The sequence below is a fragment of the Salmo trutta genome, chromosome 8, assembly GCF_901001165.1.
Source record: "Salmo trutta chromosome 8, fSalTru1.1, whole genome shotgun sequence".
NCBI lineage: Eukaryota > Metazoa > Chordata > Actinopteri > Salmoniformes > Salmonidae > Salmo > Salmo trutta.
This window is the reverse complement of record NC_042964.1, coordinates 15414008-15426985: the sequence shown is the minus strand read 5'-3', so window position 1 is coordinate 15426985 and position 12978 is coordinate 15414008. Positions and strand designations below refer to the sequence as shown.

General features: G+C 41.4%; 1 protein-coding gene across 8 annotated transcripts in view; it reads left to right on the top strand.

Annotated features, from left to right (window-relative positions):
* The first annotated feature begins 2005 nt into the window (after positions 1-2005).
* LOC115198262 (multiple PDZ domain protein) overlaps positions 2006-12978 on the top strand; it is a 66378-nt gene continuing 55405 nt past the window's right edge. For 7 of the 8 annotated variants that reach the window (XM_029760103.1, XM_029760107.1, XM_029760109.1 and 4 more), the window contains exons 1-4: positions 2006-2186; positions 4163-4236; positions 6627-6793; positions 12295-12453. In XM_029760103.1, the coding sequence (XP_029615963.1) occupies positions 4221-4236; positions 6627-6793; positions 12295-12453 (342 nt within the window). In that variant the 5' untranslated portion in view covers positions 2006-2186; positions 4163-4220. The remainder of the gene's footprint in view (positions 2187-4162; positions 4237-6626; positions 6794-12294; positions 12454-12978) is intronic. The other variant, XM_029760108.1, reaches the window with a different exon arrangement.

Genomic DNA, 12978 nt, shown 5'->3' with positions numbered 1-12978 from the left:
GTAGACTTTATAGAGCTTCTTTTTTTCATTTTTTTTGACAAACCGTTTTGCCACCCTTATGATACAGTTTCTCCATATTCTGTCATGCCCTGATCTGTTTCATCTGTCTTTGTGATTGTCTCCACCCTCCTCCAGGTGTCACCCATCTTCCCCATTATCCCCTGTGTATTTATAACTGTGTTCTCTGTTTGTCTGTTGCCAGTTCGTATTGTTTGTCAAGTCAACCAGCGTTTTTGTATCAGCTCCTGGTTTTCCCCAGTCTCTCTTTTCTCGTCCTCCTGGTTTTGACCCTTGCCTGTCTGGACTCTGAGCCTGCCTGCCTGCCCCTGAGCCTGCCTACCGTCCTGTACCTTTGCTCCACCTCTGGATTACCGACCTCTGCCTGACCTGACCCTGTCTGCCTTTCTGTACCTTTGCCCCTGTTGCTGTAATTAACATTGTTACTTCGACACAGTCTGAATCTGGGTCTTACCTTTGTCCTGTGTGAATTGAGATAATGTCGTACACATTATTGCTAAATAGCTCTGAAGACAAAACCCATTTCCAATCCATTTTGCTCTGAAAACAGGACGTTCTTGTTCATGCATTTCCTGATTCCTAAACAGTTTAATGTATCAACCAATAGGAGGCCAAGACGAAAGTGGGGGAATCATTGGATGAGCTGGCAGATTTGACAAGTTCCCATTCTAGCCCAATATGTGAGATGATGGCAGTTATTTCCTCAGCAATTAGATAGGATTTCTGAAATAATAATGGCTATTATGTGCCATGATGATATAGACACGAATTAACCAAGCTGCATTAGACAATGCCAATGATGTAGATACCAATGTCAAAGTGTGCACATTCTGCACTGCGACAAGATAGTGTTAGCCCACTGAGCTAAAGCCTAGGCATTACCTCAGGGAGCTAACACACGTTTCCAGGTCTCAAGCAAGTAACCACCTCAAATTCAACCACGCTATCTACATAGTTGAGCTGCTGCCCTGATCAGTGGAACAATAATACCTAAATGCCTCCCCTATTCATAAAACATACATACAAGTGTTTAATTATGTTGCTAGCCTACATTTCAATGAGTGGGAATGCATGATTCTAGTTCAAATTCAAGTTTTATTAATACCCACATAGATGGATGAATTAACAAATGAATGAATTAACAAATTGATAGATGAATGAATGAACAATCTTCATGTTCCCACAAGGAAACCAACATTTAAAAGGCAAAAAGGGACTGTGTCCCCACGGGCATTTGATACATTTAACTTTGAGTAACACCTCTCTCTCTCATATCAACATTTTATAAGCTTGGCACATCTGGGTCTGAAATGGAGCACATTATTCTATAAACAGGACACAGACAGAAGATCTAAACAGCACCCCGTGTCCTTTCCAAGGTGTCTGCTGAGCATAAATGCTTTAGCTTTTTCACATTGCGATCACATAATGCCCCTACATTTGCATGCTCATCTGCACTTGGCCAATGCATGTCGTTTGTACTTTGGCCGCATATCCCTGGAATTGGAATGTGTGTGTGTGTCTATGTGTGTGTGTGTGTGTGAGAGAGAGCAAGAGATGGAGAGAATTGACAAAAATGCCTGAAGAGCACTAGCAGCATTGGCTCTAGATGCAGCTATATGTTGAATGATTTGAGATAATGGTAAATACCAACGGTAAACATTACGTTTTAGTACTATACAATCATTAGTGTCTATAATTTAAGGGCTCTTGTCTTTATTGATAGGCATATGTACTGAAGTTTATTGGGAAACTATTCTGCACCAAGTTGAATAGGTTTCAGGACCCCTACTTTGCCAGTAATCAGAATAGCAGAGGAGATCAGCACTTCACAATGTGAATGAGTGTAACCTAATGTAGCAGGCGTAAAATAAACTAGTCTGAGTGCAATACATGAGATTACCTGTAGTACAGCAGGCTGCACTTTAGTCCTAGTTGTCACAGTATCCACCAAGCGGCGCTTGTGATCTCCCAATAAACCTCGGCCATCTCTACCATAGACCGTCTCAAGCTCAACTCTCCGTGCCGCTATTGCTGCAAATGTATGTAGAAGATCCAGTTACAAGTACGCCCCATCTTTAAACTCTGTCTATGCGCAGTTAGCCGAAGGACAACGGGACAGGCGATATACGTCCTATGTCAGCCGCCAGACACGGGTCAACGCCTATGTAAGTTTCATTCGTCCCTAAAACACGAATTTCAATCAATTTTACTAGATACAAGTTAATAGGCTAGGCTAATTGTTTTGGATACAAATGTAAAACTGAATTGCGAGTTCGGATTTGTGAGCAACATGTTGCTATTGTAAAGGCTACATTCTCAGCCGCTGGCTCAGTAAATGTTTCGACGGTATCTGTATTATTTTACACAGCCTATGATATTATACGTTTATAGTTTGGTGAGAATGTTTCAAGCACTTTGGGTGGTTTCGATCGTTGTCACAACATTATCCAACTTTTCTGTTTTATCTGATAACGTCGGAAACCTGTTGATTCAGTGTCCCGAAGAAGAGATGGAGAAGAAGGAGGAGTTGAGAAAAGCGGATTGTGTTCCTTGCCTTCTCAGTAGCCGCGACTAGCTTCAAAATAATACAATTTAAATTCATAAACAGACACGTATACAAACACATTTAAGTTTGAAAAAATATGACTTGAGTGAGCGAAGAACGAAAACTATGTTATATCGGGTTTATGATTATGAGTATGGGCTATGGCTTGCAAAACATACATCGAGAAACCGTTATCCATTCGCGCGCCTCGGCTAGGGCTATGCTATTTGTTTGTCCAAACCTTGTGAAAGGCCCTTCATGAAACTTGAAGTTGTTTTCATTTTGGTTTCAAATTCGTTTTTATATTGGGAGACAAAAAAATGCTATTGTCTGTAAAAAAAAAAGTGTATTGACATTTCCTGTTGTGAAGCCTACTGATGATGACATTCGAAAAGGCTATTCAGCATATACACCTGCGCCTAACGTTCATTATTAGGCTAATATGGGATTTAAACATATGAAATAAGGTGCCAACAAAAAAATAAGATCATCCCTCATACCGCTTCTTATTGATAATGGATGAATGCAATTAAAGGGGAAAAAAATCTAGCTATGTCCTTGCATAGCCTATGGCTGGAGTGGATATGACTACGTTACAACTACAGAGCATTTGGTGAGACGATTTACTGTAGGCCATGAATATGCAATATTCATCTTCCAGGATTTGTACATTATTGTATCTTGATGTATAAAAATTGTCCTAATATAAAATGAAGCATCTGTCAGAACATTGACTTCATCTCCATCACTTAAACTTTCAGTTTTAAAAGTTATCATTCCTGTGCTTGGTATGGTAACACAAATAATGTATTTCTGAATGTGTTAATGAATACTTGATTTACAGTAACTGAGAAGTGATATATGCCTATTGGTTAGGTTACTGAGCATAGAAGCAGAACACCTGCCTGTTATAGGCCTAACATGTATAGTAAATGGATTTTCTAAGGCCACACAGATGCCTGACGGTGGCATACATGTCACAAAGCCATCGCCAATGTCAATTAAGGCCCCAGGAATGGCAATTGGCAGATACAAATACAAAGTCCCCAACAAACTACATATGCCTAGTAAAGACCCTGATTATTGTAGTGTAGCAGCTCTTCGGGCTAATGTTCCTATCGACTCAGTAAGGCCAGCAGGCTAGTCTTATTTTTTTGTAATGTTTTATTGGTATGTAACTATTATGAAAGTTGTATTGTCAATTTTGTTTTGTATTTAAACGCCACTTTAAACGTGTACATGACACTGCAACACAATTTCCCCATGGGGACAATAAAGTCAGTAAGTAAGTAAGTAAGTAGTGTAGCAGCTCTCCTCTGAAGAAGGAAAAAAATACTCCAGGTAAAAACGGGTACTTTATATAATGTCATCTGAATGTATGAAAATTCAGAGTGGGCTGCTGAGATATTTTAAAGGTCTACTGGCAGTCAGAATGAAAACACTAGCCTGAGTGTACTTGGATATAAACGTTGAATAAGTAAGTAGCTTATGTGATAATGAGTGATAAAAGTAGCATTGCAGCAACACTCGTCATGGTTTTATGTTGATGTAATATTCATTTGGAGGGTGTGTTACACAGATATGGGTATTTTGCAGGCCTTGACAACACTCTCTGGTTGATGGGCAGCTATCGCATCTACCGGGAATAAAAGACATGATTGAGACAATGGGTAAGTGATCAGTGAATTTGTGATATGTCAAAGTTAGAAAAGTGTTGATTGCTAATGTTGTCGGTTATGTGCAAGGTCTCACCAGATGAAAAGAGCGAGAGGTGGTACTGTAATGTTTCGATGAAGAGAGTGAATTTGATTGATGTTATTATGTATTTAGATAATATGTTACTCCCTAACTCTCCATCTCCCATCCAAAAAGAAATAATCCTGACTTGGCCTCTGTTATTGTAAAATCCCCCTATGTCACTAACAAACTCAGAGTATGAGGAGAATCCTTGTTATGAATGCTCAAACACTCAGCTACAAAAACTAAAACAAAGTACTCCAAAAGGTACAAACTGTTAACAGAGAAATGTGTCTTTCGAGACTCCTGTATTTTTGGTTTGTTTACTGTTTCTGCTCAGTGAGGTACATGTGTAGGTTCTGAATTTGACCTGCGGTGCAGAAAAATTCTGAGCAACAAAAGAGTGAACAAATTAAGGTCCTACATCTGTAGGCTAGCTCTCAGAATGAACAGTGCTTTGGAACTTGTGCACGCCCTATTAGGTGTTAGTCACAGTCCGCGGTCCTCTGAAATTGGCCCGTCCTCCTGGACCAGAGGACATCAAACCCATCCTCGGCTAACAGGCTGCTATGAGGAGGCAAGAGAAGCAAGAGAGGCGAGTAGGCTTGAGTTGTTTGATTGTGGAGCTTATGCAGAGTCCAGCAAGCAAACTGTGGAGGGCCTTTTTTCTCTGGTTGCCCATTCCGGTTCTGTGAGACTCTCTGCCAAGCCAAAGCTAACAGCGAATCATTGTTAATCATTGTTGAGGTTTTTCTTTCTTCCGGTGCAAATCAAATCAAATTTCAAATCCAGTCAATTTATATTTGTCACATGCTTCGTAAACAACAGCTGTGGACTAACAGTAAAATGCTTACTTACAGGCCCTTCCCCACAGGGCAGAGAGAAAGAAAATAAAGAAATAATAGAAAAGTAAAACACGTAATAATAAAAGCAATAATAGATACATAATGAGTAACGATAACTTGACTATATACAAGGGGTAACATGTATAATGATGTAGATATGTACATATAACTAGGAATAAAGTCACAGATAGTAAACAGTAGCAGCAGCGTATGTGAGTCAAAAAAGTTAGTGCAAAAAGGGTCAATGTCCGGGTAGCTATTTGGTTAACTATTTAACTAACTATTTAACAGTCTTATGGCTAGGGTGTAGAAGTTGTTCAGGGTCCTGTTGGTGTAGAAGCAGTTCAGGGTCCTGTTGGTTCCAGACTTGGTGCATCAGTACCGCTTGCTGTGCGGTAGCAGAGAGAACAGTCTATGACTTGGGTGGCTGGAGTCTGACAATTTTTAGGGCCTTCCTCTGAGCCCGGCTGGTATAGAGGTTCTGGATGGCAGGGAGCTAGGCCCTGCCATCTAGGGCTGTATGTACTACCCTCTGTAGCACCTTGCGGTCGGATGTCAAGTAGTTGCCATACCAAGTAGTAATGCAGCCAGTGCGGATGTTGCCTGTAATCCATGTCTTCTGGTTGGGATATGTACATACGGTCACTGTGGGGATGACGTTTTTAATGTACTTATTAATGAAGCTGGTGACTGATGTGGTAAGCACCTCAATGCCATCGGATGAGTCCCGGAACATATTCCAGTCTGTGCTAGTGAAACAGTTCTGTAGCTTAGCATCAGCTTCCTCGGACCACTTCCATATTGAGCGCGTCACTGATACTTCCTGTTTGAGTTTTTGCTTGTAAGCAGGAATCAGGAAGATAGTGTTATGGTCAGATTTGCCAAAGGGAGGGCGAGGGAGAGCTTTGTATGCGTCTGTGTGTGTGGAGTAAAGGTGATATAAAGCAACGCTCATAGCTACATGATGCTCATATTCTAAACTCTGTTGAACAGCGGTCAACCTTAGCTAAGCCTCGGATGGTTGACGTGTGATTTATTTTCTCCTCTCTCTCTCTCTCTCTCTCTCTCTCTCTCTCTCTCTCTCTCTCTTCTCCCCCATGAGTCATTCACATAGTGCTTCTCACATTAGCAAGCATGTTTGGTTCTGTGTGTTAACGGGAGCATGGAGAAGCTAAGCCTCAGATAAAGATGAAAATGTTAGAAGTCTGCCATGGACTTCACATTCTCAGCAATAAAACCGGAATAAACACTGACAACAAGTTAGGAACACTTGGATTAAACTCACAGAATGTTTTCGAGAAGCTGAAGGGGGCATGTAACGTCCTATCTAACTATACTCAACTTATAAACAATTTAAAAACACTTGTGATCAGCCTGCCTGTTCATACTGATAGTTATCCCCCTGCCGCCTCTCTCTTCACCTTTTCTCCACATGGCTGCCGCCCCATGCTGTCACTGAACTATGCGATGCTTTGCAGATACCCAGCGTGCCTTGCAGGCAGTGGAGCGTCTCCAGGCCAAGCTGAAGGAGCGGGGGGAGGTCCCTACCGAGGAGAAGCTAAGCCTTCTCAAGTCGGTGCTCCAGAGCCCCCTGTTCCACCAGATTCTGGCCCTGCAAAAGTCTGTCCAGCTCCTCAAAGACCAGGTGGGTAAGACCAGGTCTCTCTTGGGGGTTGCGAAATAGGATCACTAAGTTCACAAAGCAGGATCACTCAGGATCAGTTAAGTAACTTTGATGAACAATATAAAATATAGATCTTAATTTTCTGGTTTAATGTCAGGCAACCTAAACTTGGCTTGTCGGGAGTGGCGAGTCAATTTAAATGTCAACTGGGCTGTTTTATCCAAGCTGTGGATATGGATATGGGTTTAAGGGTTCACCCAAATTACAAAATAACATATGACTTGCTTTGGTTTTGTTTTTGTACTTTGGGTGAACTATCCCTTTAAGAATGGTGGTTAGGGTAGCTGTCATTCCAACACGTACAGGGGGTCATAAACATGATGCAATAAAGTAAACAGACTTAACCTCATCCCGTCTCTTGTTTCAACTCCCTAACCGGTCTTTAAGTTTTAGTCCACATTGTAGATACATGTGTTAATGGCATAGCAGCAGACCCAGCTTGTCTTTTTGCAAATAATTCACTGCCTATTCACTAGCTTAAACAATGTGCAATTTTAAGTTCAGAATTGACCAAGTATGGTCTTTGCTGCAACAGTATTATTATGTCTAGGAGTTAGAATGAAGGAAATTACTACTACTTATTTCAGTCTTGATTTAGTCTGCATTGAATCCAAATCAAATTATTCTCTGTTTTGGCTTGCCTCCAGACAGACATAGCTTTTTTTCTCTCTCAAATCATGTATTACTGTGGGCATATTGCAGTCAGAGTTCATCTGGGCACTTTTAATAAGGTTATATAAGCAGACACAGCCAGCCAAAGCCAAAAGGCCTCCTTGACTTATCCAGGACCCATGAGAAATTGAGCATTTTTTTTACCCAAGAAAGAGCTCTTGTTAGGTCACTGTAGATGTATGCGAATGGGCCCGGGTAAGTGCTTGAGACAGAGAGAGAAAGTATGTGAGCTATGCAGTGGGAGGCAAAGATGCTGCTAGAGCTTGTCTTTTTTTCACCCCTGAAGGAATTCAGATTATAAAATCTTTGCAGACATTTTTTGGTGTGCTGGTGCTTTATAGTTTATTTCAGCAGTGTCACATTCTTATGCACAATGTAACAACCCAATCCGCACAGTATAGCATGGTTAACGGTGTTTATTTGGCATGCTAATCTACTGCTCTTCCACCCTAATGTTTTCAAGCTAAAATAAATGTGCAATGGAGTCTATGTTTATAGATAAAGCGAATCACAGAAAACAACATAAAAAAAACATTAAATCATTTAAATTCAAATTAGGGGAACAGAGATTAAGCTGAGTGCTTGCAATACAAAGAGACGTTTCCGGCTTCATTGGGCAAAACCAATTTGCAGGAAAGACGCAGTTAGTGTTTTTGGTGTCAGTCGAAACCTAAACCCACATACAGTCTGTGTGCTCCAGCCAGTAGGGCCTAGAACTGTCGGTGTCGCTATGGCGACAGGGCCTGCTCGCAGAAGAGAGAGGCCGCCACCGTGTCAAGTGGGGCAGAAACAATTTCTTAAATGTGCAAGAACCAAACTGGAACTTTAATCCTCTTAGCTCAGCTGGCTAACATAGCTTGTAAATGGGACAGCAACTTGGGCGCTATGCTAACTTAGCCTAGACTACAGGGTTTTTCTGTTTACAAAGGCTAAAGCCTCACTATATAGGTTACTGGCTGCATGATATGTCAGCTAGTGTGTCAACAATGCTTCTTCAGTATACTAAGCACACAATTACAAGTTCAAAAGGGCAACTGAGGACGCTATATTTCAAACAAAGTGCTTATGAAGCGTTAGCTATACATCGCTAGTCCTTGTGGATCACATTCAAACTTATCATGAGCAAACATTAGAGCCAACAAGCAAATTATATTAAAAAATAGGGTTTTACACAGTGTCTAATTCATATAATCCATTAGTCACAGAAACACAGTGGTTGCAGCCCCTTTAACGAATAGCATATCAAGGCATCCAGATGGCTATGATGGAAATATTGCATTGGAAGCAGTGTCATTGTTGGATCAGCTAAAAAGCTATTATCCCTGAAGGATTAGACTACTATAGATCCAGTTAATCATGGTTGGGTAACGAGCTGGCCGCCTCTGACGCTCCTAGGCTCCTAGACTTAGTTAGATTTAGGGAATTCACAAAATTAGCCTGTGTTTATTTTAACAGCAGTGATGGCAGGTTTTTGGTTAGAACTTGATTGGATCAGCTTGTGTAGCCTCATTTAGGATATTTTGTATATTAGATCTACTCAATGCAAAGCATGTAACAGAATGTGACATGTAAACATGGTTTGTGTTGATATTATGGTTGCACATTTTGGGGAATGTTCAGAGGTGGAAACTTTCCGTGGGAACTAATGGAAATATATTGGAATTAACGGGAATATATGGGAATTAACTGAGAAATATGCAAATTAATATTAATGCCATTGAAATGTAGATTTTTTTTGCATTGTATATATTTACCCTATCATATGGAGACAGAAACATAAACCTTTTACCTTCATTTCATAAGCAGACATAATTGCAAATTATTAAATCCTTCCAATAGAAATAAAAAAAAACAATTTAGTTACGAATTGAACTTTAATTAAATGAGTTGACTCTTCACATGGGATGATTTCACTGAACAACAAAAGAAAGGGAATATTGAATGATCCCCAGTGATCCATCGCATCTCCTAAAAACCTTTTCAACATACATCTGTAAAATGATAGTCTAGAAACTAAATCTTTGGTTGTCTTCTTCTCAGGCTTCATGTCTTCTCCCTGGACCTCCTCAATGTCCACCTCTTGAACATCAGACTCTGAGGCCTCATCTTCACTGTCACTTTCCAACCTTGTTGAGGATGGCTCAAAAGGCCTTAAATTTGCCCGGATGACCACCAAATTTTCAACCCTTGTATTGGTCAGCCTGTTGCGTGTGTGTTCCCAAACAAGGACCAGTTGCGCTCTGAGGCGGCTGATGTTGGCGGGATTTGGAGGATGATGGAGGCAACGGGAAAGAGCCTCAGATCCACAAAGCCTCTTCCACCAGGTGGCTGATGAGATATGTTGGCACGACTGCCATATTGCATCTCCATCCCAAAGCCCTTGCTTGGAAGTGTACTTCACCAGACTGCCAAGAACCTTTCCCTAATCCAGGCCAAGGTGGCGAGACATGGTAGTGTTGATACCATAGGCCTTGTTGATCTCTGCACCAGACAGGATGCTCTTGCCAGCATACTTGGGGTCCAACATGTACGCTGCGGCGTGTATGGGCTTCAGGCAGAAGTCTTCACGCTTTTTTATGTATTTCAAAACTGCAGTTTCCTCTGCTTGGAGCAGTGGGCAGGGCAGTATGGATTTCCTCTCTTTCTTGCAAGCAGAGTCAAAACATCAGACAGGATGGCATTGTCTCCCTCAATCCGTGCAATGGCTACTGCTATAGGTTTCAGGAGTTTCAGGCTGCTTACCACTCTCTCCCAAAATACATCATCCGGGAGGATCCTCTTGATGGGGAGAGACTTGGGTCAGACTTTCTTGGAGAGACTCCTTCCCCTCCAGGAGACTGTCAAACATGATGACAACACCACCCCAATGGGTATTGCTGGGCAGCTTCAATGTGGGGCTCTTATTCTTCTCACTTTGCTTGGTGAGGTAGATTGCTGCTATAACTTGATGACCCTTCACATACCTAACCATTTCCTTGCCTCTCTTGTAGAGTGTGTCCATTGTTTTCAGCGCCATGATGTCCTTGAGGAGCAGATTCAATGCATGAGCTGAACAGCCATGGGTGTGATGTGAGGGTAGGACTCCTCCACCCTAGACCAAGCAGCCTTCATGTTCGCAGCATTGTCTGTCACCAGTGCAAATACCTTCTGTGGTCCAAGGTCATTGATGACTGCGTTCAGCTCATTTGCAATGTAAAGACCGGTGTGTCTGTTGTCGCTTGTGTCTGTGCTCTTGTAGAATACTGGTTGAGGGGTGGAGATGATGTAGTTAATTATTCCTTGCCCACGGACAAGCGACCACCCATCAGAGATGATTGCAATACAGTCTGCTTTCTCTATGATTTGCTTGACCTTCACTTGAACTCTGTTGAACTCTGCATCCAGCAAATTAGTAGATACAGCATGTCTGGTTGGAGGGGTGTATGCTGGGTGAAGAACATTCAGAAATCTCTTCCAATACATATTGCCTGTGAGCATCAGAGGTGAACCAGTTGCATACATAACTCGAGCAAGACATTCATCAGCATTTCTCTGACTACGCTCCTCCATTGAGTCAACAAAAACTTCTGATTCCAGGAGAACCATGAGCTGTTGCTATCGATAAGGTGTCTGATTCATCATTTTCACCTCGAATAGAAGTAGAGGGACCTTTGTCAGAGATTGCTTGTTTTGAGCGCTGAGGGAACTTTAGTTCACTTGGCCAGATGATTCTGAATCTTTGTTGCATTCTTCACATAGGATTTAGCACAGTATTTGCAAATGTACACAGCTTTTCCTTCTATGTTAGCTGCAGTGAAATGGCTCCACACATCAGATAGTGCCCATGGCATTTTCCTGTAAAGATTAGAAAGAAAAAAAAGTCCAAATACAATTCCATGTACAGATAAATAGTTAAGCAGTTGGATTAAACAACTCCTTTCTAAGATAAATGTTTTCAAATGAAACATGTATGGAAACAGGTGAATTAACACTCCTCAGTTAGAAGGCTCAAGCAAGCTAAAACCCACATGGTAGCAAAAACTACCTAGAAGAAATGGTTAACAAGTTAGAAAAGATTTAAACACACTTTGCTGTTGGCTACTATTTACTAGTTAACAAAAAATCATGTATGTCATATACAATATTCACCCCACCCAGTATTGTAATCAAAACTTACTAGAAAGCATTTAGTCATTGGCTCAGACAGTGTAGGAGTGTGGGCTCAATAGCATCTCATTAGTGTGCAAGATTTTGAGAATCAGCTGTACATGTGATGGAGGAGTGCACTCACTGCACATGTGATGGAAGAATGCACTGTTCATGCAGAGGGTTACAATTCCATTGAATTGGGGATAGTTTAACCTAAATATGCCACAAGACCTAGAATTGCCTTATGTGTATCCCACAAAAAAGGTTCACTGTTATAAGCTAACTTTTTTTAAATGAATTTAAGCAAAATTCCCCAAATTCCAGGGCTTAACTTCCTATAAAAAAATTCCGGAAATTTACCGGAAAGTTTCCAACCCTTTGCAACCCTAGTTGTTATATCCCAAAATAGAACTGTAATTTTGTGGATTAAGTCTGTTTCTGGCTAGATGTATAATTCCTACTGTCACTTGGTTACAGTGTGTGATAATCAAACAACTGCCACAAATTCAAACTATTACAGTTTTTAGCAGCTGATGTTTTTCATACAGAATTTACACAGTTTACAGAATTTACACAGTTCAAGATTGCCTATATCAAAATGTTGCAAACCCTGCGGTCTTGAATGCGTCCCTTGTTGACTGTATTTCCATGAATGGTTTCAGGGTGGTGTCACAACATTTGGTGGTGACCTGAGTGAATGCTACACAACAGCCCATGCCAATGGCAGCCATCTTGCCTACCCAGAATCCTCCACTGATACACAGATCAATGGGAAGCCGTCTCCTGAGGAGTTTGAGCAGATCATTCGCTCCATGGCTCAGGTACAGAAAACCAAAAAATGTGTTTTATTGTCACATACACCAGATAGGTGCGGTAAAATGTGTTGTATTAGTAGGACGGTGCCCCTGGAGCAAATTAGGGTTAAGTGGCTTGCTCAAGGGCACATCGACAGATTTTTCACCTTGTCCGCTCTGGTATTCGAACCAGCAAGTTTTCAGTTACTGACCCAATGCTGTAATGCTGGGCATACACTACACGATTTCGCCACAAATTTGCAATCCCAGACGAATTTTCATGAAGGGAAGGAAATCCTATGAGCTTGGGCTAGGATCAGTATGTCGGGACTCGCGTAGTTTGAGTGGGTCAAGGATGCACTGTACCGTTCTCAAGACTCCTGTCGGAGGTCCAGATAATTTTCTGACATTTTGGTTTTGCGTCTTGTAGTATTAGCAGTCCTACGACGCGATTGGACAAGGACTACTGCCAAAAGCCAGTGAGCACTCAGCATGTGAGACCAAAACAATGATGGAGAAGAGAAAAACAACAACAACACGCAGGTTGTCACT